The 27,524-nt window shown below is 38.4% G+C and overlaps 1 protein-coding gene across 8 annotated transcripts in view; it reads left to right on the top strand.

Annotated features, from left to right (window-relative positions):
* The window catches only part of HHAT (hedgehog acyltransferase), a 153,377-nt gene that overhangs the window by 61,677 nt on the left and 64,176 nt on the right, over nucleotides 1-27,524 (top strand). For 5 of the 8 annotated variants that reach the window (XR_002437592.1, XM_021393208.1, XM_021393207.1 and 2 more), the window contains exon 10: nucleotides 21,845-22,046. Coding sequence is in view for 6 of the 8 variants with exons in the window: in XM_021393208.1 (XP_021248883.1) it covers nucleotides 21,845-22,046 (202 nt within the window). In the remaining 2 variants the exon portion in view is untranslated. Of the gene's footprint in view, nucleotides 1-16,993; nucleotides 17,609-18,004; nucleotides 18,126-21,844; nucleotides 22,047-22,729; nucleotides 25,668-27,524 lie in introns of those variants that run through there. The other 3 variants (XR_002437593.1, XM_021393209.1, XM_021393210.1) reach the window with 3 other exon arrangements.

The raw sequence follows: 27,524 nt of genomic DNA, 5'->3' as shown, positions 1-27,524 counted from the left end.
TATTTACCTGTTACTCAAACTGACGGGCTTGCTATTGCAGAAATATGGGTGTTTACATTGAAGGTAGAAGTACTTCATAATGTGTTGCCTATAGATGCAACAGCTGCTTTACTTAGATGATTATAGGTGTTCTTTTGTCTAACACAGTACACCAAAGGCCATGACTTTGCATCTGAATCTAACACAGGTTTTTGGCAGTGAGTTGTTCTCTAGTGAAGGTGCCAGGGGACAGTTTTGTGTCAGGAACACTAGCATCTGGGGCTGTTTTTCAGCAGTCCAGCTGTTAAGAAAAACTCTGCTCATCCTCCTGGCACCTAATTCATTCTGCAGATCACAGTGGCTCTTTTGGCAGCGAATGTGACGGGAGAGTACCTTGGTATTCTTCAGGTGTCTTAGGGGTGCTTTGAAAAAAAATCAAAGTAGAATGGAGGGTAGTGGCCAAAAGTGGTCATGGGTTGCTGATGCACCTAGCTGATTTCCTATCTGTGACACGGTCAGCCAAGCCTGATTTGTTGTTCAGTCTCCATTTCCCCTCTGCGTCCTTTCTGCTGTTGTCTCTTTTATGCATTTGGCAGATCTGAGGAGGTGAGAGATCTCTTTCATTGCTCTCTTTCAGTTTATTTAAAGATTACCATCTGCCCAAATAGATGCTGTTAATATACTCTGTGTGTGCTTACAAGTGATGTAGTCTTTGGTTTTTTTTACAAGTAAAATGTTTTCCTACTTTCATTAGGAGATAATGGAAAGAATGCGTTCCTAACAGTTCTTCAGCTACAAGGGCCTTCTGCTATTTACGATTTTCTTCCTTTCCAAAAGATTTGCAGCTTCAGTGGTAATATCAGAAAGGCAGCTTTGAATGAGTATCTTCTAAAATTTTAAAGATAGAGTTTAAAAGCTTTACCGACGTCAAAGTTACCAGTGTCCACAACTGTGCTTGCTCTTCTACTTTGATTTCCTTTTCCTTTTATTATTTTTTTTAAGCAGCTGAAAGTATTGCATCAGGGCTGAATAAGCAACAGTGGCAAACCAGTTCCATCCTAATGCTCCTGCTTGTTCCCTCATTTGTTTGGGTGATTACTCCTGTCTGCTTGGGGAGAATGCTTGGGACAGGGCCAGCAAATGGTGCCAGCACAGTGGCCTTTGTGCTCTTTCCTGAACCTTTGTTACTAGTAAGTATGAAACGCCCCTGCATGTTCCATTTGACTCTTCTGGAGTTTTTTTTTTTTTTTCCTTTTCGTTACTTCCCGTTATGCAGTAAGCTTTATTGCAGTGGGGATGCTAATTTATTTTTCTTTCTGGAGGTTGATAGCATGCACACACTTTCTTATTTTGCATTGCTGCAGCTTGAAAGCTAGTGATCATCACCACTTCTTCAACTGTTTTCCTTGAGCTTGACAACAGAAAAGAAGAGATTTGACATACTGTCTGTTACCTGTGTAGTGGTACTGTCCTAATGCTCATGTGAAATGACCAAGTTTGCCACCTGCATGCTGCAACCATACTTGCTTTCAGGGTGCTTTTTAGCAAAAGATCTAACAAAACCTAAGCAATGAATAGTAAACAACAGATACAAAATACAGTTATGCAAGAACGGTGTTGCCTCTTTTACAACTTCTGCAGACAGATCTGTACAGAAGTACCCTGAAAAGAAGGAAGGAAATGATTTGTTCTATTGGTTTTAAAATATAACTGAAGAATGGTGAGTAGCTGATCACGTCCGCTATTTTTTTCCAATCTGGAAGAAATTGGAGAACCCCACCATATGCTAAACATTACCTGAGACTCTAGAGGCCAAGGCTGTTTTCCCTTACTTTATTCAACCTTTAGAAGGAAACCTCGGGGCTGTACCTGTAAAAGGGGAGGCAAGAAGGGAGATAATCATTACTTTGATTCCTCCTAGCAGAGCTAGGAATTAAATTACAATGACCTGGAACCAAATTAAATGTAAGCGTGTCCAGATCTTGGTTAGAACCTGCTGATGGAAGACATTTTATTCTTTAAATATAGTTGGTGGTTGAAATATTTTCAAGTAAAATGCAGAGATTAAAAAAAAAATAAAAATGAAAGAATTGCATAGGATTCGTAAGTTGATTTAGAAATTTTTCTACAGCTGGGCCTTGTGTGTTATTTGGTTACTTTTAGCATTAGGATCTTAATCCAATAATTACTCATAACATTGGTCATTTAGAAACCTGTTGTCCTTTCCTGTGAAATGTTCAATTTTCCCTTGCTCATCTGTGCACCCTCTCCTTGCTTGCACAGTGACTTGTGCAAGGAGAAAAGTTCAGCCCAGCTAGCAGCGTGAGAAAAGGGGAAGAAATCAATATTGAGATCTTTGCCTGCTCCCTAAATAATTACATTGAATTCAAGACTGCTGTGCCTTGACCCTTACAGTTTTTGTGGTATATATCAAACAGTGATGAAAGATACTTGTATTTAAGGTGAAGGACCTTTCAAATGTGCCCACATTGTGAAGCATTTATGCAACTTTGATGTATGTTTCACTGTAATTATTCTTCCCTTTCTTTATTAAAAAAAACCAAGCAACTGTGAATATATACTGTAAATCGAGATACCACTTATGTGTCTTGCCTGGGATTTAGATATTGTAGGTTGAATATTCTGTTTGTCCATGCGTTAACATAAAATAAATACCTGAATTTTTTAACATTGAAATAAGTAGGTTATTTCCACCAATATTTACAAGTTGAATAAAATTTTGTCTGATGAAATTTTTCTTACAACACCAGCATTTTCTAACATCTTACTTGCTGCATGTACACATGTAGAATAGAAAAATAGAAAACGAAACACATTAATTTTGACTCTAAGAAAGAAAAAAGCATTACACGGTTTTTAAATGGTATGTGAAAGGGAATTCACAACATCCAGATATTGCCTCCTTATGTCTCCTTGCTGTCAGTCCCAATTTTTGCCTGAGATTTTCACTGGATTTGAGAACCAAAACCTTAAAAAATCTTGACAACTACTTCTTTGTATCATTGTACCTAAGCAGTCTTTTCTGCTGAAGTGCAGTTCCCCTTGATGCTGTTTTTGTAGCTTCTGCTAGCCAATCTCTCTCTGCCTTTTGCATTCATTTAAATTCTTCAATGTAACCTTTTCCATTCAGTGCATTTGAGGGTTTGAAATTGTGGGGGCAATGGGTGAATTTGTCTCTTTTTAAGACCTTTATTCACAACATCTCTGCCTTTCTCTTTTTCTCAATCTCTGTCAGCTGGTTACTTTTTCTAGCCTTTGATCCTTTCTGCCACTCTTAATTCTTTTTCTTGCACCTTCAGATAGCCTCCGTAGTGCTGTACTGCCCTTATCTAGCTGCTGCCTCAAAATAATTGTTAGTGATGTTAGCTGACCAGTGGTAACAAGGATGGCCAGTAGTAGCTGGAAGAGGTGCAGTATTGCTGGAGCATGGCATTGGGGCTGCCTTGGAATTGTTTGTTATGTCCCTGTGGCGTTCACTGGAAAGTGTTCCTGTTTCTTGATGATCATTTTGGGCTTCCCTAAAAAATATCTGTGTTGAGCAACACGTACACATCCAGTGCATGTGGAAACATCATAAATGTACACTAGGCTCCATGTGGTTCATAGGACTGTTCACTGTTAGTGCAGTGGGTTGTTTGGGAGCAAGGTCTGCTTGTTTCACCATCAGAAAGTGCTTCACACGTTTGTCTCCCTTCTCTTCCCTTCTCCAGGGTAAGTGTGTTAGGTCCAGTTACAGGTTATTAACAATTGCCTTTCCCCCTGGAAGGGTAACTTGAAAGATGATCCTTACTGTCCCTCCAGCACATTGATTTGAGTCTGTTGACAACCTCCTTGTCATCTTTTATTTCCCCCCTGGTGACCCAGTACATTTGTAGGCTGTCATTATGCAGTGTTCCATATTTGTAGCTGGCATGCCTATATATATAGATATTTACGAGTATAATGGTTAATATAATAAGCGACTTCCTTCTTCAGTGCAAACTACCAGCTTATGCAAATCAAGTTTTATGGGAGGAAAGGACACAATTTGGAACTGGATGCTAGAGCAATTCTGCTTGATTTTATGGAAGTGATTTTTTTTCCCCCAGTTGATTTTTGTGCCAGGCCAATAGTCTCTAGCTTAGCTGTTTTCCACAGCACAGTACTGTGTGCCCTTGAAACAGTATTGCTATGTTCACACTTCTGTCTTTTTTAACTTCCATGGCTGAGAAGCTTTCTTTATTCCTGGATAGAGTGCCACAATGAGTGGCACATCAAGCAGTCCAGCTGGCATTAAATATTGCTGTGTAATTTTTCACTTCTGTGGACTACTGCTAACACATGAAAGCTGATTAGCATTCTCTATACTCTTGCCTTACGAAGTACTAATGAAGTTCTGGATTTGGGCTCTGTGGGGCTCAGAGACCCAAATGATTGTAAATGTCTAGATGGTGGAGGAAGATCAGCAACCCTTATCTTCAAAGGTAGCAGGTCCTTCTATGTGTTTAAAAGTGAAAGGTGATCCTTTCAGGAGGTGATTCTGTCTGGCAAGCAGTGAAGCCCACGGTTTTGTAGTGTGCACCCACTCAAACGGAGACTTGTAATAAAGGTACCACCCTGAACGCTTTATGCAGAGCAAGGTTCTTGGGGCTTGCATGCTTCACTTGCAAATGCACTTAGAAAGATGTACACAGTCTCTCTTCATGCCTAAGTGCTGTGCTGTATTGTGTAAACATTTTCCCCTTTGTGGTGAGTGAAGAAAGCACAGAGTATGGTTTTGTTGGTGGTGGTTTTAAAAGAGAAAGGCATTCCAGTACTGTAGTGATGGAGATACAACAAGCATTTTTATGGGATAAGAAAGAATGTGCTTTGACAACCCCCAGCTGTTCAAATAAAATACGGAACATTCACCGGTGCCTGAAAATAACTTTGAAATAAACAGAAATTTTTTGAGTATTGTTTTGAGTAGATACACTATCCTGGATCACATATGACATTCAGTGAATAAGCAGGATGATGACATTCAACGTAACTTTCTTGTCCAAGTGAGATAAGTAGAAAGCATATAGTTTGCATTTGTAACCTGTACTGTTATTACAAATCTTTTTTTTTTTACCTATTTATCTGCCTTACTATGAATTTTCCTGTATCTATTTCATTCAGACAAAGTATGGGAAGCTTTATTGAACCCCGGTTAGAGAATGTGAACCAGCTGCACCTGATTAGATTAGACTGCATATTTAAAAGATGTTTTCTTATTCATTTAAAGAGTAATAGCAACCTGGCAATTTATCTAACTTGAAAGCAATGCCTGTTTGCAAGTATGCAGATGAAAAGAATGTCTTTTCTAAAAAGTCATTAGAAACCGAAGATAATCTTCAACATCACGTGTCAGTACAGAATTGGTATGCAAGCTGAAGGGTCTAGACAATAAGGACTACTAACTGTGTGCTTCCTGTGTGTTCTTTCACCCATGAAGAGATCTGTATTTGTACATTGGTAATAATGACAGTTCATACTTAAATTATTTTATAATTTCAAGGAGCTGCACCAATTTTAATTAGCATGTCTCACCTTGCTTCCAGTCAGCTCGTTCTCACTGAGTCAGAACACATTACTGCTCAGCATGCAATGTTTCAGGATAATCAACTTTCAGCTTGCAAACAGTCTAAAGTCTGTTCTTTCTAGTGTACAAGCAGCTTTTAATACTTACACGTGGCAAGGTCACTTGCATTTGAATAATTGTGATATAATTTGAAAGCACAGTTACCATCTCAGTAGTAAAACGATTTACACCATTATCGGTCAAATGCAAATTTACAAGATACACTTAACTTCAGTCTCTCATTCCTTCTTCAGCTCTGCTTTAATTTTCATTTTAGTTGCAGAGGGAAAAAAAAAAAAAAGATGCTGAAAAGGAACGGAAAGCAAAATTGGGATTTTTTTTTTCCCTTCTGCAGTTCATTTCCACATATACTTCTTTTAATGATCCTTTTTTCAATTTCGTAAACCTTCTGGTTTAAAAAAAGCAGTAGGGTATTTGCAATTGGTGCCTGCACAGTTAGCTAGCTAGATCCTAATCTGTCTTCATTTTGAAGCATGTGTGTTCAAACATGTGGCTCATGATTCATGTGATTCCAGTGCAGTGCTGTATAGCTTAAAACTTTGGATCTCCTTAAAATGCTTTAGGGAGTTTGTTTTGGGAGGTTTTATCTGTTGTTATTGTCTGTATCATGGTGACTTAAGAAAGCCTAGAATATGGAGATGGACATGTCAAGCAATTCTTTTTGTACTACAGTGCAGCTCTTGGTCACATGTGACAACTTCAGTGTTTTGCGTACTTGATCATCTCCTGCCAGCAGCAAATAACAAGTAAGAGATACTGATTCGTGCCTACCTTTTTATTGGTCGGGTGCTATCAGTAAAACATTCTTGTCTTTTCTCTCTGTCCTGTTTCTCTCACACATGCATGCAAGAATCCACATAGAGTTAGTGGAACAATAGGGTGTGAGCCTTGCTGTGCTCATTAGTGCTCTAAAAATCCCGGTACAGTGTTACCTGTCAGTAAGCTATTAAGTGTTCCTCAGATGTGAAGACAGGATAGCAGCGTAAAATCCTACCCAGTGCTTGTTGGTTTCCTGCCAAAGCACAAAATATGGGAAGTGTTGAGCCAGATACTGGATTGTGCTGAGGATGAAAGAGCTGCGGTGTGTAAGACACAACATGCTCCTGGTTTGTGACCTTTTTGGGAGGCAGAAACAGGAGAGCTGAATACTTTGCACTAAGTGTTGTATCTGTCTGCGTGCTTCAGATTTTGTGACAGGTGATCCTATGGCAGTACAGCAACTAAGACAAATTTGCAGCGTGGAGAACGTTGGAAAAAGTACCGTGTCTGTACTATCCAGGAGTCTGTGAGAAACAGAAGTAATGAGCATTAGTTACTTGGTTACTCTTTGGAAAGAGGATGAATATATAAATTGAAACCTTTCTGGATTGCTTTGAAAGATTTGGATTCTATTTGCTATTTTAAAACATGCCTGATTTTAAGTGTGTACATAAATTCCCAACTAAGCAAATCAGTTTGATCTGTGCCTTGCATAGGATCAGTAGGATTTAATATCATGACTATGGAATCACAGAACTTGCCTTGTTGTCTACATGCGCACAATGACTTTCAGAGCCAATAACAGCAGCAGAACAGTGTTTGTACTATAATGATTTAGTCTGAACTGGCAAAATCTGGCTAAAACTGGTTAAATCTTAGTAGCACTGTCAGCTAGAAAACTCTGAAGCATGGACAGCATAGGCTTATCTTAGGTATCAAGCACTTCATACAGTCTGCTGCCTGACCTTCAACCTATCTGCAGGCAATCTTTGTAGGTCTAACCAGGCTACGTGATAGCACTGATCCTTACAGGATCTTTGTAGAGATTGACAATGTATTTGGATTTAGGAAGGGGTGCTTTGCTGCTTTGTTTGTTATCAGAAAGAATTTAGAAAGAGAATGCTTTTGTTTGCTTCCTTTCTAGCAGAAACCTTAGTGACTAGGCTATAAGTGGTACTGAAATAATGCTGAAATTTTGACTTAAGTATTGTACTTCAATTTTAACTCAAATTGGTTGCTGCTTACATACCTCATAGGAAACAGGAGATGCAGTTGGTTTCTTTAACTTATTGGACTGGGTGCAAAAAGCCCCAAAAAGCAGGAAGCAAGCCTGCATGGTGTAAGGCATCCTCTACCTCTTTTCTAGAAAATTAACATAAAATAAGCAATGTATTTGTGTCATGCTACCAACCAGACCCTTCCTGCAATAGCTTAAGTAGCATTAGATTTTGTCGGTCATTAGGTTCTTTTCCCTTCCCTTCCTTCTTTCTCTTCTCATCTCTGTACTTTCTTAGTCTTTGAATTACACAGAAAGTATTTGATCCATGTTTTGTTCAGAAAACCAAAAATTGATCATAAAGGCATTTTCTTGACAATCCTACCTTTCAAAAATTCTTGAAGTGGAACAGCAATGGTTAGTTTTCTAGTGATGTTCTTCTTTTAAACGTGAAAAATCTCAGCAAAGGTGGCTGAAGGTAGAAGATGGGGAAGAAGAATGCCCTTGCTGTTGATTTGAACTCTACCTACTCAGCAAAAGAAGAGCTGCAAAAATCACAACTAAGCTTCCTTTACAGAATGAATTGATATTGAATATTGAACTCTACTAAGAAGGTTTAAAAGTGCTGTATGGAAACAAAGGCCAGATTTTCCTGCTCAGATTTAGCTAGCAAATATATTGTACCAAGATCCTGTTGATCACAGAGATTATGAGTTTTAAGAAATACAAGTTTCAGAACTAGAGTTAGGTATAAAATTCAATTTAAAATTTTAAATTTGCCTACAGTCACTTTCATCCACTGTTCGCTCACGGGATAACAGGAGATAAGAGTCACCTCATGTTCTGAATGGTAGCGATCCTCCCTAAAATCATCAACCTTCTTCTGCCAGTAGCAGATGCTTTAAATGCTTTAATATCAGCTGTTACAATTGGCTTTATGCTGTCCCCCATAGCTTTAAAGGGATGTCAGAGCTCACTTAAATGAGATTGTGATCGTGTCCTTTGACTTCCAGCCTTGCTGCTTCCTCATCATGCCAGGCAGGAGCAGAAAATTGTTGCCTGCTGGGATCTCAGGAACAGTGCCAGCAGCTTGTGCTTTATGGCTCAGAGGGGAGGTGATGAGGGAGAGAAGAAATGGGTATGTGAGAGGAATTACTTCCATTGGCTTTGTCATACACTCAACTTATCCTTTGAAGGCAAAGAAAGACAGAGCATGGTGTCTGTATGTTTGTTTTTTAAACAACATTTGAGCTTAACTAAGCTCCATTAAGTTGAACTTAACTAAGCTCCATTAAGTTTAACTGCAGTGTTAGGGCTGTACGTGTAGTGAGAAGAGGATTTAACTGGCATGCTTGATACTAGGGACTGCAGTTCAGCTTTTTTTTGAGATATATTTTCATGGTGGTTTTTCTGTGTTGTGGAGATAATTACTTCTCAATCAATAAGAAAATGAAAATATCAATAGATCTTGGAAGCATAGTAAAAGTTCTCATATAGGAGTGCTTAAGAGATTAAAACTGAACAGCCAGATCATAATTGCATGCGGCCATTCTGCCCAGCATATAGAACATCATTGCATCTTGAATATGGTATCAGCTTTTCTATAATAAAGATTTTTTTAATGTAGGAAACATTATTTCCTAGATTAAAATGGAAATCCTTTAATGCGTATACTCCGGAAATTGAACGAACTGAAATAACATTTTATTCAAATTGGAAAAATATCTGTCAAGTTACTCTGCTAAATTCAATCTGCAAATTAAGTTAGCGATGAAAGAATTTATTTCTCTCTTGCCACTCTACTAAATTTATGTTCTGCAAAACATGCAGGCATCCAACTGAAGCACATGTGTGAATGTGTGCAGAAAAAAAATACAAACAGCAATTATTCAATATTTTTTTCCTCTTGAAATAACAATGAATTGTAGCATCATCTCTGTGACTACGAGAGGGTCAGGAAATCTTTCTGAAGCAGTAGTGTTTTTATGCATTGTAGATGTAGAGCAGAGAAGGTTCAGTGCCGAAGGAACCGGGCAAAGAAAGTGCACAACCCAGATCCTAATCCATCTGATACTGATGAGAAAAATCTTACTTGGAATAGAAGAAAATATGAACTGACCTTTTCTCCAAAGAGCAAATAAACTGATCTTAGTGATCACTGTCTAAGAAATCACCTTGGTAATATTTTGGTGCATATGTGTCAACAGAGTACTTGCATTTCCCCTTTTCCTTAGGAATAGTCTAGCAATCTGTGTATCTTAGTGAATCTGCTCTAAACTTTCATATTACTATATTTTATTCCTTTCCAACAATGCTTATGTGTATGGGACAGAGACTGACTTGAGACAATCATAGTGAAGTTGCCTTTTAGGACAAACAGTAATGAAGAGAGGGTGGATTGGGCTGCTGTTTTGAAACTGTTCAGTTTATAGATAAAAGTGGGAAGCACTGTTGAAGAAGACTAGCATCAGTAATAATGAAATGAATGAACAAGTGAAAATGATAAAGTATGTTATGGCTACTCACATTTGCATTAATTCTCAATTAACATCAATAAATAGTACTGTAGACATAGATAAACTTAACTAATCTCTTCACAGTGTAAACTGAAAATGTTCTAGGACATTGTCAACACACTCAACCCAAGACAGTTATACTTGACCTTGTGTTATGCATGGATTCACTCCATATGTTTATGTTCTGCCGCTGCAGTTCTTGTAATTGAGAATCATAGGGGACTGAAAAGCAGGGGGAGAATAGGAGACTCCTGGTTTAGCTGGCTGAGTATTTCTTGTCTACTTTCTGGTCTACTACAAAGAAAAATCAAACAGACAAATCACTTCTGAAGATGCACCTGAAATTCATGTTCCTTTTTGTTACATCTTAGATTTTGGTCTCAGCTGGGAACTGAAACTTTGTGCCCATATAAATGCTGTACCCCTACTTCCTTCCTTTGGAAGTGACCTGTCTGTGGGAGTGAAAAGTGCTGAAGGCAGATGTCTGGCACAGCTGTGAAGCAGAAAGGCTTGGACAATATTGTTCTGCTCCTGACTCTCCACACTGAGTCATACCTGTGCGAGTGTTGAGTCAGGACAGAAAGATGCAATTACCCAGTCAGACACCAATCTAGGCATGATGGTGGGAAACCAATGGCAGACAGCAGTAGTTGCTGCTGTCTCCTAGTTGAGACTATAGTCAAGTAAGAGTGCTCTTTCTCCAAACTGTGTCACCTGTGGCTTGTGGGTGCATTCAGTGTGATGGGAATTTGTCTTTTCATGTGTGTGCTTCCTTACTTTGTCATCTTCACTACCATCATGGCAAAGCTATGGTAGAGTGGAAGCATTTTGTGCTGATCTCTACCAGGTTGTTGCTGATGGGTACAAGCTAAAATTGAAGCAAGAGAGTTGGTCCATAACAAAAGAAAAAAATACATATTACAGTTTTCTAGGCTTATCATTAGTTCTCTATTTTAATGGTCTTACATGGAAAATAGTCCTGGTAATGCACACTCGGCATGCAATTTCCATTTCTCTGAGCACTAGGAAGGGAAACCATCATTGAACTGCACAGTTCATTTTAATGCTTCGTTGAATATTTGGTGAATTCTTCAAGCAGTTTCAAAGCTGAACCAAAGCTCCTGCTTTCAATCTTACCATTATGTTCTTTAGATTCTTGTTGAGACTGACAGATTTGATTATAATTGAGGTTTTTCAGGTAAGACAGACCAGTCTGGTGTTACTGTTTCTGTTTAACTCCTTGAAGCTACATGTTATTTCTTAACTGTTTAAGCTCCCTGTACCAAGGAACGAGTGACTACAGGTTGCTACCTTATGGTCTGCTCCAAAGCACTACTGGGAATTTAGGTTAGGCAGTTCCCAAGCTAGGTGAGTTTTTTTTTTTTTTCTCCTGCTTGTATCCCCCCGCTTTTGAAGAAAGAAATATTTGTCCTTTGCGATTTACTGAAATCTTCAAAAAGCAGAAAATAGGAAACTTTTGGTCCAATGTGTGAAACAGTTGCTTCAGTGAGTATCTTCCAGAGATAACTCATTGTCTACCTTTTCTGACCTACACTTGGACTTTACTACAAAAATAAGTTTTGTTGATTTGTTGTCTTTGGAGTTTTCATGGAGATCAATGCAGAGTTTATGAAACATTTCAGCTTTCTTTTATGAATCACAGTTTATCCTCTCTTTATAACAACAGAATTCCTTTAGGCAACTGGAAAGATACCCAAGTGAGTGTTTTAGAATTATAAGATTTATAGAATACCTTCTACTTACATTTCTGTGATATCCCAGCTGCTGTTTATTCCCCACAGACTTTTACTGTTCTTTTTCCTTAACCATGCAACTTTCTGTTTCTGTTTCCCCACCTTTCCCTGGTTTTAATTACATGTATATTTAATTTTCTGTCTGTAGCTACAGTGTTTCTGACTGAAGTGTATTACCTTTGCGTTGGGATAATTTGTTGCTATGTGTTGAATTTTTCTTGATTTGTTCAGCTCTGTTTTCCAGTCAGCTCCTGATTTCACAGGAACTGATACTTCCCCCTTAAGTTTGTGTCTGGATTGAACCGTGTTCCAGGCTGGGGTGGAGAGAGCGTGACCATGCTTTCTTTACAAATTAGAAAAGATGAGATCATTATTTAAGAATGCCACTTCAAGAGAAGTAAACATTTTAATTCACTCTGCTTACTAAATTTGATATCAGTTCTCATTTATGTAACAATTGGGCAATGTTGATTTGTTCTGATAAATAAGAGACTGTGCTCTACGTCAGAGGGGATTTAACTCTGTTGCTGTGTAAAGTATTTCTGATGCAGACTGCAGAGTGTCTAAGAGTTCCTTGGTGTGAAAGGTGCTATATAATAATAATTCAAGACATTCCAGCTCTGCCTAGACATTTCAATGCCTTGTCTGTATTTTGTACATAGTCTTTTCCCAGAACTGTTGGCAATGTATTCAAAAAAATGTGAACACAAGTGAATTACTTAGCTTGGAACAATGTCAGAAGCCTAACTCTAAACTTTGTGTACATGTAACTTGGAGATATGTATAACACTTCTTTGTGTTTAAGTAGATACATTGATCTTCATCATATTTCCTGCAATATTTAAGCAACATCTATTCTATGTTTCTACTTTACAATGATTACACTCCTTTACATTCTTTCAGTGATGTCTTTGAAGAATATTTTGTTGAGTCTGGGTAATTATCTGAAGACTGTAACACCTAATGAGTCTGCACTGACTTTGGGACTGTTAGTCTCAAAGATTATTCTGGCCTCACAATGATTCATATTTCTGTTGTACCAGGTGAAAGTCTTCTGAAGCCTTGGCTTCTGCTTGTCTGTATGGCCCAGAAAGGCAAAGGCATTGTGTGGTTTTGTGAAACTGCTGTGTGGTCTGTGGATATTGGCATGCATATGTGCAAGGTGATAGATGCAGAAGAATCATCAAGCTCACCAGGAAGGAATCTGTGACGATTAAACAATTTTTTCTGTTACTTAGCAAATTGCAGCATGCTGTCAAAGTTGATCACTTTGTCTCTAAGCGGAAACATCTTAATAAGGAAAATAATATAGTTTCTACTGTAATGACGACATGTCATGCACTCTTTTGGCAGAGGCATACTGGGAAAAGTAGCTGTTAAGCTCACAGTGATGAGTGTATTTTAAACATCTGAATCCAGAGATGTGCGTGTATCCACGTTTTGTCTGATATACCTGGCATGCTAAGATTTAGCAGGATGGCTAAATGGCTTGTACTTAAACCTGTGGAAAAGTGGTTTTCTAAGTGAGGGGGAAAAATGTAGCACTTTATTTTTGCATGGTCAAAGCAGCAAATGATGTGTACTTAACAGGTTTTCACTAACTGAGCACAAATAGTTTAATATGGGCAGACATGCACAGGAGGAAAAAGCACTGGAATTTGTTTCTGTCATTGTAGCTGTCACTGAAAACTGCTGTAAAATATCCTGACATGAATACAATGAGAAGGGAGATGACAAGGGAAGACACATGTTGCAAAGGCTCTGTTTAGGTAGGAAAGTTAAGCCCATGCAACCTCTGGTGCAGATTTGCAGAGCACTGTGTTTTGAGGTGGGCCCTCCAGTGCCACACTAAGAAGCCAAGAAAATGAGAAAAAAAACAGTTATTTTGTTAGTGGTGTTTACTGTGCATTTCATCTAACGATTCTTTAGCACACGGGGAGCAACTGCTGGTGCAGTGACCAGGGTTGGGATCCCTGCACACTGCTGCCCTGGCCAAACTTGTTTTTTCTTGCGTGCTCACTCTCCAGATCTCATTTTCTTTTCTTCCTGGTGGCAGCCTGGTAACAAGCAGCTGGAGCACTCCTCTGGGAGATGAAATGTGTTGTTCTCCTTGGCAAGGAGCCTGACCTCTGCTGTTTTATAAGCAAAGAGTGACAGTGCTATTAATAGGTTTCTCTTCCAGCCAGGTTGCAGGGGTAGTATAGCCTGATAGCTGAGCTTTGTGCCAAGATGGGACATTACCAGCACGTGGTAGGTGTATTGTGAGCATCAGGAGTAAATTGGGCCGTGGGGGGAGAGAAGTTCAGAATGTCTTCAGGGAGCTGTGCAGAGTCTGTGTGGGATGAGTCAGCAGGTGGCTGTCCCTGCCTTCTACACAGCCACTGAGCCAATTTTGGCAAGAGCAGATAACCTCCTACCATCAGTAGAAAGATTGGCACCTTGCTTGGGACTTCAGAGTGGTCTCAACAATCTTACGGATCTTTGGTCATGTGGAACCTATTCCACTTCCCTGCAATCAAAAAGAGCTAATGAGTGAGTAGCTTCGTATTTGACTGCAAACAGGTGGTAGGCAGGATTTCTTTATTTCCTAGATACAGTCAAGGGAAAACTAAGCACAGCAGCCTACCAGTAATGAAACTCTTTCTATTAAAAGGAAATATTGTGATTTAGATTAAAATTTCATTTAAAGTAAATGCATCTCTTTGAAAGCACGAGCTTCCTTACTAGAGTGAATTCAAAATGATTTATTCAGTATTCCACAGTTATCCTCCCTTTGACTTGTGAACTCAGTTTTTGGTGTTCAATCCAAGAGAAGAAAGATACTTGAAATGCTTTTCAGTTTTCTTAATAGGAAACTGTGCATTCAGTCTTTGTTGGGAGACATATTAGCAACTGGAAAGTGAACCAAAATTCAGGTCATATTTATAAAGCTGTGTGTTCTTGCATATGAATATTCTCATTAATGATTGGTAACCTAAATGGACTTAATTTCTCATTACATATTTTCGTGGTAATTTAGCAAGACATGCCCGGAGCCAATGTTAGCTTACTTTCTTTAAAGGGTCTCCATTTGCCAAGGTCTGTCTAAACACCGTATTCAGCTGCTGAGGTGACAGAATCTTACAGGGATTTAAAAGCTTTGCCAACAGCCCATCAAAACTACTCGATAATGTAAAAAAATGGAGTTTTGAGTAAGAATACAGCTTACCTCTCCTTACCAAATGATACCAAATCCTCACTCTTCTGTTACCAAATGATACCGTTATTTTTTTATTTCAAGTAGAAATATGTGGGGCTCAGTTTTCAAAGTCTTGATTACAGGAGATGTTTCTGTGATTTAAAACAGATTTATCCATGTGGGACTCAGTCTCATAAAGACTTACAGATGTGCTGTACTTATCCTCTCCACATTGCTCCACTGTAGTCAGTGTCAGCTTGAATTGACAGAACAGGAATCGTAAGAGCGCACCCAGAAGTAAGAATTTGCAGAACTGGCCTGAGGTCTTTTTTATTGTGCCGTAGAGAAAAAGTTTAAAACAAATGATCTAAAGCCATGAAAAGAAAACCCTGGATAAATAAACAGATAAATAAGGGAAAGAAGCTGAGCCTCAGCTTTACAGGGAATTGCTGTCTGCTTGTCACCCTGCGTCTTGCCACACTTTCATCTTGCTTTTGCAGGGACAGTCCCTGGGAAAAGTTCAGAAGCAAAATGAACAGTAACTTGGCTATCTGAGTTTTTTTCTCAAAATTGTTCAGGCTCACTTGATTTCTTAACTAGTAATGATGTCTTTCTGTTGACATAGAGGGTCAGATTCTCCAGGCGTAAGGATGTGTGTACAAAACTTTATATACATGCCTGCAAATGGAAACTTTTACTGTACAGAACTTGATGTAAAATGGTAAACTTTATTATTGTTTTCTTAACTTCTGCTCTATTGGCTATGCAACTGTAACTCAAAACAGTATGAAAAACCCTTGAATGCTTAGAAAGTTAGAGAGAAATTGGAATTTTGAGCACCAATATTCCCAGAAATAAAACAGAAAAGGGTCATAAATTATATGCATTTACAAGAAGTTTGCAATTACAAGCAAATGCACTTTTTTTTTTAATTTACATTTCATCCAGTCTATGTAAAACAGTCCAAGACCAATACTGAAGAAGAGGGAAAGAGAAGTCAGACAGCATGCATCTTTCTGTATGGCCTTAGTTCAGCAAGAAGTTTAAGCACATGTTAAAGAAAGGCCCTGAACAGAACAGCATTTAAACAGGTGCTTCACTTGCTCATACTTCAAGATTTACTATGTTTGAAACTGCACACATATGGAATTAAGAACAGTGTATTGAGGCCTCAAGGAATGAAGCCCTTCAGATTGATTCTTAACTGTTTGCAAATGCTCCTCTTAATGGCTTTCTAAAGTTTCAAACTAAAAACTTTATCACGTACATATAATTAATAGAGGGAAAGAATTGTTTTCCAAGAAAATTACTGTTGGATCACTTACAATTGTTTTGTAGATTACCTCTTCAAGAAAACTAACAAAATGGTCATTGGATTTAGAAGTTATTGTCTTGAATAAAGAAATGTCAGTTTTAAATACCTTTGCTTTGGGGACTTTTATGGTACCATTTACATATTTTATCCAATTCTCTAATGTTCACTTAGTGAGTGACAATTAAGATAAGTTGTGTAACTGGAACAGCTTGCTGGCTGTAAGTAAGCCAATTTAAGCTACTGTAAGTGGGAGTGAAAGTAAGGTATTAGAATATCCACACACGATTATGCTTTGTTTGTGAATGTGACATCATGTCTAACAGCTTTTAGTTTGAAATCAGAATAGGATGTGGAAACATTTGAAAACTGATAGGATCTTTACCATGGAAGGGGAAGCCTGAGAATGTAGGTTTAGCAGTGTCAAGTCGGGGGGATAAAGTACTTCTTACTATATAGATTTCTTTTGATATTCATTAGTGTTTGTGCCTCAAATGTCCCCCAGATCTCTTGAAATATAGCATCTACATTGATTTCTGTCTTCTCCCTTCCTTGAACTCTTCCCCTTTGCCCTTCTCCCCTCATCTATCCCTCTGACATGCACAGGTTTTCTGACCAACCAACATATGAAGTCCCTTCTCTTGTGTCATTAGGGCAGGCCTAACCAGCATGAGAGAGCCTGGCCTGTGGTGTTCAAGAGTTCCTGCTCAGCAGTCTGCCTTGATACCTCCTCAGTCCTTTCAGCAGGAAGCATCTGGGATCATCATAGAACATTGGTTGGTCTGGTCTGCCCAATCTCACTGATCTGGCTAGCACTGCACTGTTTCCAAGGAAGTGCCTAGCCCAGGCACAGGGCCAGAGAAGCCATCTGCTGGCAAGCTGACGGTCCCTGTGTCCATCCACCCCACCCCACACACGCATAGCAACAGATGGATGACCTGGAAACAAACAGTTGAAGTGATACTGTAAGACATGTGCTGTAGGACTGACAAAATTTACTTTTGAAGTTTTGACAGGGAATGACTTTTGATCCCATAAGTTGATGTTCTATTTTTAAATACTTACCAAACCTGCATTTTTTGGATACTAAGTATCTTCCTATTTGAAAATTTTCATGGATCTCAGGAAGGGAACAGTTACCTGTCCATCTAAAATAACCTGGGGGGACACCAGGAGTTACCATCCTCAGATCTACTTGCTTTAATGTCCTTTTCTCTTTGGAAAATATTTTGGTACTTTCCTTCATTTGTCTTTCTTTGGCTCATTGACCACCAAATAAATGTTCGGTTTTCTTTCTGTGTGTGCATGTGAATTAAGATAAAGTTGTTGCTCATTGGCACCACATTTTCAGATAAGCCTGCCTTCCTTGCACATCTGCAGTAAATGTGTAATCTTCTTATAAGCTGTTAAGAAATTCTGCTGCAAGGGTGTTCCTTTGAGTTGTGTTAGTCTGGCATGAAGATCCATGATTACTTTTACATGCTAGTAATCCCTGACCTGTGGATTTTGAGCTTCTCTGTGGATTTGCTGTGATTAGAGATGGAAATAGTCTTAAAAACTGCATGAAAGCTTAAAATGAGAAATTTATGTAATGCTGTATGTGGTGGAGCAGGTCAGCATGCTCTACAGTAACCTCTTCGTATGTGCAAACTTTTACTTTGCAGAGTAACCATAGGATACACTGAAGATACACAGTGGTAATGATAACAAAGAAAAAGCTGCGTGCTTTCCTCCTCACGGATTTTGGTAGTTAACTGGAGAACCAAACAACTTACCTAATGTGCTGTAAGAATCTCCTTTTCTTCCCCATATAATTACTTCTTGTTCAAATCTCAGCTGTCTCCACTTATTGGGGATTCTGGATGCCACAGTGAGTGTAAAGTCTTCACATTCTCTGTAAGGAGGAAGGGATAAATATGCTGGAAAAAAGAGTATTGCATATCAGTGTCGTGCTTGTGTATCAAAGCATCCTCAGCTGACTTCAGTCAGAGCAGGCTTTTTGTATATTCTTGGATGTTTCATTTCACTCCAGGAAATGTTTGAAGACATGGCAGGAAATGCATCTTCTAAAACAATTTTTTCTAGTGCACTAGTTGGAGACATAATTGTTATTTACAAAGCATGTATTATGTCATAAATGATAATATGTTTATTCTATCTTCTGGTTTAATAATACTCTTCACTGGTTTATTCTCCCTCACATTTCACTTTTCTTTAGCATAAATATAGCTTTCTGTAATCAAATGAGTACTCTTCTGTGTAAACTCATAGAGAAAGTATTGAGAAATTAGATTCTAATGTGCCACGATACTCAAAAATATGAAAAATGCATTTTTAGAACACAAAGGGCTCTTGTGGTGGTGAGATAATTTTGGTTATGTCAGAGCACAGAGGGACTGCTGGCATGGGACCAGGATCTAGTTCTGTCTGCACAGTGCCTAAGTTGCCTATTTGCTTGTACCCAGGCCTGTCCACCCAAGACTGTGAGTGGAGGTACACAACACGGGTATGGGGTGTGTGTATGATGAGGTGGCGTACTTAATTTTTCTGATGTCAAACCAAGGCTGGTTCTGTAATGTAATCATGGATTTTGCACATTTTTTTTTTCTGTGTAAATAATGTAAGGACGTACAGAATTGCTTGACATACTGCTTGAGAAAAATGGCTCAACATCTGTCAGTCTCTTATACCTACTTGAAAATTGCCAGTGGATGCCCACTCAAGCAAAGGCATGGCTATGCAGTCTGAAGGCAGTTGGTGGCCTTGTGACAAGAAGTGGCAGCCAGCTTGCGTTCTATTTTCTTCTGGTATCTGGAGGGAGGGGAGAGAGGCTTTGCTTTCTGCTTTGCATTTTTCCACAAGGCAAAGCGGCTGAATCTCCACAGTAGCAGATGGAAAGGTCAAAATGTCAGCAAAGATTTCATAGCTCCGTTTGGCTTCTATGCTTCTGCAGACAGTTCTTTACAAGGACAGCACAAGTAAATTTTCAATTGCAAAAATGCCATGGGCCTTGCTGGGAATTAAAACTCCACTGAACTTGAAGATTCACCAAGGTTTGAATTAGTGCTGCTCAATTAACTAACTGCTGTTGTTAAACACTAAAAATCAGAAAATAGCTTATTTTCCTCTGCAGTCTACTCTGTAAGCCATTCAAAAGCACTGACCCAAGATTGCAAATGAAGAAGCTGGCATGTTGCCTGTGTCCATTCCTGGCTATGCCAGTCCTAGTGACAGCAGAAGCTGTCTGTGCTCACAAAATTGCCACTACCTGTACCATAGCTTCTGTCCTTCAGAGCATGGAAAGGTATGGTACACAAGCTCAGATCTGCTTCTGCAGTAAAAGCTGATTTTTTTGTGGTAGATTTAACTTGGTACCCTCTCAGGTCAAAAGAGAGATTTCCTTAGGGCATAAAGTAAGGTAAGATGTCCTCTCTGGTGGCATGCGGGTTGCTTTAAGTAGTGCTTTTCAGTAAATATACCAGAGATGAACTTCCTTGAGGGTGACAGTGTAGCGGAGGGTAGACTGAGCTCCTCAAAAGATCACAATTCCTTGGCTTTAAGGAACACAGCCTGCGAGGGGAACTGGGTTATTGCAGCCAACCTTTCCTGGAAAATCCAACAATTGGCCTGTGAAGGGGGAGCTTTGCAAAAGTAGGTCCTAAGTAGGTGAGCTTCCTTGGTTTTCCATCTCTGTAGTGCTTGGAGTAGGAGGAATTTGTCTGGCTACCAGTGAAAGGAGAGCAGAGCCACTGACTCTGCTGCAGACATCGTCCTCTCTTTAAGAACAGGATAGACACGTTGGGAAAGAAGATATTGCATGCCAGTGTCATGTTTGTGTATCAAAGTGTCCTCAGTTGAATTTGATCTCAGGACAGGCCTCATTCTCCAGATGCAGGCGACCTGTTTGCTTACAGGCTGCTACAGCATGCCTCTCTGCTGTCAAACCCACTGATGGCAGCTGCAAGGGTGCATTGTTGCCACCTGTGTTTTCTGTCTGTGTGACATGAGAAGCTTAGGCCTGAGAAAAGAATAGGAAGGGGGAGAGAAGAAAAACACAATATATATAAGAACTATTGACTACAATTTCTATTAATTTTAGTATGCTTGATAAAAAAAAAATCACACACTGAAAATCACTATAAATGTAATCAGATGTTCCCTGTAGCAGGTGGAGGGAACAGGGTGTATTGATATTATGTTTAGAGAGAATTTGGAGCACTTGAAAGGTTTTTGTTTCTTTTAATGACTTTTCCATTTGCATCTTAATTACACTCATTACTTTATTTTACCCTGATACTGTATTTTACTTTGAAAGGTTAAAAATAAAGCACTACATTAATTTCCCTTTACAATCTTTGAGCTAGTATCTATTTCTGAGTGTAAAAACTGAAAACTAAAAATGTCAGTGGAAAAAGAATTCCTTTAATTATCTTACCAAGTAGAAATAGTTTCACATATGATTAGGGTGCACTATGCCAAAGGAGTGACAGCTGAAAGGAATTGTCACGGGCACTTTTGACATTGAGTGGCTCCTCACCATGCTCATGAGCAGAGCAGTAACTATTGCCCGATGAACTTCTTCAAAGTGTTGACAGAAACATGCAAGTTTTTCAAATAAAGGCTCAGCAGTGGCCTTACCTTATTTTCAAACTGGCAGAAGTGGATGTTGTTTTCTAGGCAGGTTGGAAGTGAAATGACCCAGAAATCAGCATCAGCTTTTGGGATCCCTTTGCTTCTGGTGTTCTAGTTGAACAAGTACGGCTTTCCTGACACTTCTAAGCATTAATTAGACACTGAGGTTCTGACTCCTGGAGTCAGTTTCAAACCAGAATATAAATGCGTGCTGGACTTTTTGTACAAGTATTTTTGGAGCAGGAGGATAGTATGTGTGCTGCAGAGATCATTGCGCAAAAGTGATCCTGAGAGGGTAATGCAAGAACTGGATAGGAGACATTTGCAGCTAATGCAATTTTTAATAGAAGATTAAAAAACAAAGACATTTAACACTTTTAAAAATAAAAAATACATCTTGGCTTGTGTCTGAATTTCTGAAAAAATGTAAAATGTTTTGTCAGGTATGTCTATATATGACTTTAGAGAATGTTTTAGATTTTATTGTGAAGAGTGTTATAATTTAAATTCCCAAGGTCACATGTAATTTTTGTGTGTACAAGTCAGCTTACAACTACTGAAGTTTAGAAAGACCTAATGCATCTTTCACAGCTTTGAGAATATGGTTTATTATATACATTTGCCTAATGCAGAGTTCCCTTGACCACAAAATCATCTTTTTGCCAAACGGTACGTGCACTTACTCCATGAAGTGGTCTACAACTTTGCAGAAGCGGATATTCTCTAACTGATAGAGAATATCAGTTAGTCAAGTTTGCTTTTTTTATGTCACAAAATAACTGAATTATTCTGCAGTGGATGTTTTTGTTTTTTTTTTCTGAGAGCTCTATGAAATCCATAATAACGCTGCTTATCTGTCACTTCACTTACAGGTACATTTATGTTCCCATGGGAGGATCTCAGTCCAGTCTGCCAAGAATGCTCTTTTCCACTGCCCTCACTTTTGCCTTTGTAAGCTATTGGCATGGAGGACAGAGCTACCTGTGGTACTGGGGAGTACTTAATTGGCTTGGAGTAATTGTGGAAAATGGCATCAAGAGGATACTTTCTGTTTCACTTATTCAAGACTTAATTGTAAGTTGAATCTCTCTTCATTTTGTGTTCCTGTTTCCTAGCTCCATGCTTGTCTGAACTTCCTGGTTACTGGTTTGCTGTAATCTAGATTAAAACTGGAAGTTAACAGATAAAACAACATTCCCTTCCCCACCTTCTTCCATTTGAAGTGAGCAGTGTAACTAGAATTCTTCAAAAAAGAACTAGGCAAACACTCAAATGTGCATGGTCTTAAAACCTTTCTCTGCAATGCTAGTATAAGCAACTGCTTGTCACATTGTGTATGGTTAAACAGAAGCCAGTTTTAGAGTTGTGGTATTTGCATTCTGATTTTACTCAGGATGGCCTTAAAATATTCATCTTCACTAAAATTAGTAGTGTAATTTTCTAACCATGTGTTTCCTGGACAATAGTATGTGCAGCAGCTGCGTGCATCTGGGAACAAACTTACTTTGGGAAATCTTAGGCCACCAAGCAATCCAGTAAAGAAAGTATTATTTTGTTTTGGAGACCTCTGACAGTTTTACTTCACTTACACATTTTCTTAAACTTTTCTCCATATAGTGTTTGACATGCAGTCATATGCAAAAAGCACTGCTTTAATTTAATGGTCATTTTAGTCGGTAGGTTTGCTTAGTATTTAATCCCGGATCTTCTAATAACTGTCTGTAAGAATAAGTAATTCTTATGTCTTTCTTCCGTAGTAGAGATGAAGTGCTCGGAATTCATACTCTGTCATACTGTGCTGGCGGTGACTCACTCTTCAGTCTTGATGCTCAAATAATCATGCTTGTTCTCCATCCCTATTTCAGTATTTTTTGCGGGGGGAGGCTGTGGAATTCCAAGTTTGGCAATGGATTCAGCTAAGTAGTTTAGTATCCAGTGCTACCTTATATCATTCTTGTGCCCATCACTGTGAATTTGGTGACTGTCTGGAAGCAGCTTTTTTCCATCCTAGAGAATGAGTATATCAGATCCTTTAATTTGCCTTCTGGAGTGAAACTGAGCTTCAGCATCTGACCAGTTGCATACATAGTCCTCTGAACTGGAAAACAAAGGTTTTCAGGCATCAAATGAGGAATACATAACTGTAGGGGCTCTTTGTACTTGCTGCCATTGTATTGGATATTCTCAAAGAACTCTTAAGTAATTAAGTGCTTAAATACCGTGAAAATGATAAAGACATGGCATTGTGAAGGTGGGTCGTATGTGATGGATTAATTCTAAATATAGTTAACCAGTGCTGCCAATAAGGTTCATTTTTTGTACAATAAATCCCCTAACAATGAACTAAGCGCATTTCCCCCCTCTCCTCCTTTCTTAAAGTTGAGTTACAGAATTCAGGTGAATTGGAATAAGATACTTTTTTTGAAAAATGGGAAAAATAAGTTGAATTTCAATTTGGCTTCATTTTTAAAATTGAATTGATCATGAAGTATAACAATAATTAAAGAAAAGCTGCTTCTGTTTTTCCCTACTGTGTCCTCTCCCTTCTCTTGCAAAAGATTTAGAAATCTAAATAAAGTGCATTTTATTCTTATCATTCACTGAATCCTGTGCTAAGAATATGTATAAAAGAATTGGACCCTACATTTATTCAGATTTTATGGTAATTTAAATCTCCAGCATTTCAAACCTAGCACAGTGTGAGCAAATAACACTTTTATAGCTTTAAATTTAGTCTGACAGGTTTTAAATGTGTTCTCAGGCTTATTGAACTGGAACAAACAAGGAAGCACAAGCATTATTTATGAGAAGTAATACCAGCATATGAACAAATATTTAATGGAAGCAGTGAATTTCCTGACCCAAAAATTTGGACCTGAAACTAGTCATCCACACTGATTGCAAAACAGTGCCTAGCTTCCTGATTTCAGCTTTGGAAGTGCTGACGCACTTTCTTGTTGTTTTCAGCTCAAACTGTTTTGAACTTTCGTGCTTTGATGAGTTTAGTTGTGTGAAGCTACCTGTGGATCATTTTTGGCTTAATAGAGTTTACTTTTTAGCTGAATGCAGTAACATTTTATTTCTTTTTATTAAAGCGTTATATAGAGAATAACAATAAATGCTATGCATCATGAGCTAGGATATAGATTACTATGTATTAAACTAGGGGAGTTTCACTGGATTTTTATCAGGATTTTTACTTTTTCATGAGGTATTTGAAACTATAAAGAGCAAAACAGTGTTGTTGTTTTTTTCCCACTGATTCGATATTAATTTCCTACAGATGAACAGAGATTCTAGTAGTAACTCATTTGAAATCAATGACAGAATTTGTATTGGCTTTTAGTAAATAATGACTCAGATGTCTGAAAGAAAATGCTGATGGCTGTCATTCTTCCAATGATTTCATTTTTTCCCCTCCTCCTTCTCCTTAAGGAAAACAAGATAGAAATCTATACCGGAAAAGTGATACCTTGGTTTAGGAGTATGTTTAAAACAATTTAAACTTCAGAATAGCTGACTGCATCTTTAAACTAATGGATCTGGAAATTGTCCAAAAGAAGATGTAGCAAAGAGGATGAAGTTGACAGATGGTTAAAATTAACGTTTTAATTTCAGTTGAAACAGTAGTGTTTATTTTCTTAGCTGTTTCCTGGTTAAGTGAAAAGATGTCATTTGGTCTTGTAAGAATTTTTTAAATTGAGACATAAAGATATCTCTTCTAAAAAATCCTGCTATAATGAATTCCTGGTGTAAAATCTTATTCCCAGCTTTATTTAGAAAGGAACTAAATACACTGTTAGCATCTCACTTTGAAAAGCCAACTAATTTTAAGCGGTGCTTATTTTAAAATATTGTTTACTACCTTTGTACATGTTTTGAGTTTTTTAACTGCAAAATACTTTGATTTCTAAATTTTTATTTATGGCTGTGACGATGCAAACTGATTAAGGCAATTTCAGCCCACTATAACTGCCTTTTTCCCCCTCTTTCCAAAAGGGAAAATATTTTGTGTGGTGTCCATGGTTTTGGTTAGCGTGCTCCATTAGGGGTTTTTTTCACTAGGACAATGAACTCTGTACATTTCTCTCTATAGTTGAAATGTCATCTTTGTTCTGGGTACTAGGGATGTGGCAATGATAATTTGCAATCTCAGCATTGGAGAGAATAGGATTTTAGAAGAATTTCAAATGATCGACTGTGATAAGGGTTCCTTTGGTCTGGATTTTTTTTAATTTCTTTTTTCTTTAATCCGTTTGATTTGATTGCCTGTGTCTTATGCTCAAAGCATTGAAATTTCTATAGTTATTCATAATAAATGATGTAATGATCTTGCAGAGAGCTGAAGTGGAACATGGAGAGATCCTGTGAGGTGTGCCCAGTCTCAGCTGTTCTTTAGCACACACTAGGCTTTGATCTTTATTTTGCTTCATTTGCTGGAAAGAATATTTATAACACTGGTTTACTAATCTCAGAAGCCTGTCTCACGTATTCTCCTTTACTAATAGCTTTGTGTAATTAATTCATATTTCTATTGCAATGTGGTGATTCATTTAAGTGACAGGCATTGCAACAATGCTTTCTTCATAATCTTCTTATGTGTTTGCTGTAGACTTCTGTTGGGTTTGTCTCTTCACTGTCTGAGAATGTATAACAATGTACGGCAAGGTAGTTGAATAAAGTCCTTTAATCAGACTCAGATACTCTGTAGTGCTGAAATCTTTTTCTGAGCTACAGGTATCACTCATAATGTCAGAACCCAGGCCAGTACAAAGAGCTTGCTGTCACACTCTGAGGAGCAAAGAGCAGGCATCCTGCATTCCTAGAGGAAGGCCCCAGTGATAAAATGCTCTCTACCTGACTCCCCCTAAACACTGAGTTCAATCATAACATTCTTCTAACCAGAAATCTCTACTAGCAGACACTCTCTTGACTCAAAATCAATGGAAACTTCTTTCTCTAGATGTGAATGGAATGTTTGTCATGGCAAATTCGTGACAAATGGTTGTAAATGTATGGTACCTAGTACTAGAAAGCTGAGTTATCAAGGTGCTGCTTAATACTGAGCAAGGTGAACATAGTTTACTTCCAGCTTTGCCAATAATAGTTCTGAATCAAGAAATTCTTGCCATGATTCTGCCTTGCTTGATTTTTTTCTCCATTCTCAACACTTTTATTTTATCTTCATGTGAGTGGATCCCAAAGCATTCAGAGAACCCTGCTAAAAATGCACAAACACAGAAAGACAAAAAAACTTGCGTTCTGACTCTGGTTTCCTTTACTTAGGGAAGTTCTTGCTGCAAGCTCGGTAATAATCTGGTAAATGTTGTCTTGCATTAAGGACAAGCATATACAATATGATACGAGCTTCAGTGACGTAAGTGCCTGCTGCAGGATTTCAGAGATAACATTCTATCATTTCCTACCTTCTGAGTGTGAACATTGCTTTTTTGTCAAGTTTGTGCAAGAAACATTATTTTTGATGCCGTCAGTGGCATCACTGCTGTGATTTTCCATCTGTCTTTAACCAGGTGATTGCTGCTCTGCTACAGACCGCAATGTCAGCTCTGAACCCCATTATGTAGCTGCCAGTTGTCATAACAAATAAATATTTCTCCCACCCAGCATTATTTACTTCCTGTTCTGCCTTGGAGACATCAAGCAGTTTTCTGGTGCTCTAGCCATAATGCAGTTTGAGAGGCAAGTAAGTCATGCTACGGGGTGAAAAGAAGGTGACACTGATAATGCACTTCTTTTTTACTGTTATGTCAATATAGCCACCTTCTGTTGTTCACCTTAAAAGTTAGTCCAGACAATAGATACTAGCATTAATGGAAAAAGAAGGTAAAGTATCAAGGAGTGGCTGCACGCTCTTGTCTTTCTACTGTGCCTTTCAGAACCATATGCACAGTATAACTGAGCTACAGAATTTTGCAAGATGAAAAATAAGGTTTGTGTTTGCAGAGTTTATCAGATATCTCCATGGGGATTATTAGCATATATTGTTATTTGTTAACAGTTTCACAGTAGTGGTGCAGGAGCACCATAAGGGCAGGACCTCATGCAAAAATCTGCACTAATGATTAGACAAGTTAAATCCTGTTCCAGTTCAGTTAGAATTTAAAAGGTAAAAAAATCACAATGTAGATGAGAGAGCTGAGGGAGTTGGAATGGGCAGAATGGGAACTAGAAGGACAAAAATAAGAATATCAACCTGGACATGGAGAGAAATGCATAGCTCTTGTGAACTGTCCTCCTTGGTGAGAGCTAAGGCACATTTATAGAAGTACGTGCACTCCATTACTTGGTTGGATTCCCTGCTTTAAACAAAACAAAACAAAAAAAAGGGGGATGGTGCATTTCAGTGCTGTTCATTTTGCACTTTTCACAAGCTGCCACTTTTTAAAAAAATGTTTGGGCAGGTTCTTTGACGGTGATGAGGAAATACAGGAACAAGCACAGAAATTTGCTTCTGTGTATGTCAAACTTTCACACTTGCATCCTTAAGTGTAGTGCGTACATTTGAGCTGGTAGGAGGCTTTCTTCAAACAT

Source organism: Numida meleagris, chromosome 3 (genome assembly GCF_002078875.1).
Source record: "Numida meleagris isolate 19003 breed g44 Domestic line chromosome 3, NumMel1.0, whole genome shotgun sequence".
Classification (NCBI taxonomy): domain Eukaryota; kingdom Metazoa; phylum Chordata; class Aves; order Galliformes; family Numididae; genus Numida; species Numida meleagris.
This window is presented reverse-complemented; position numbering and strand designations above follow the sequence as displayed.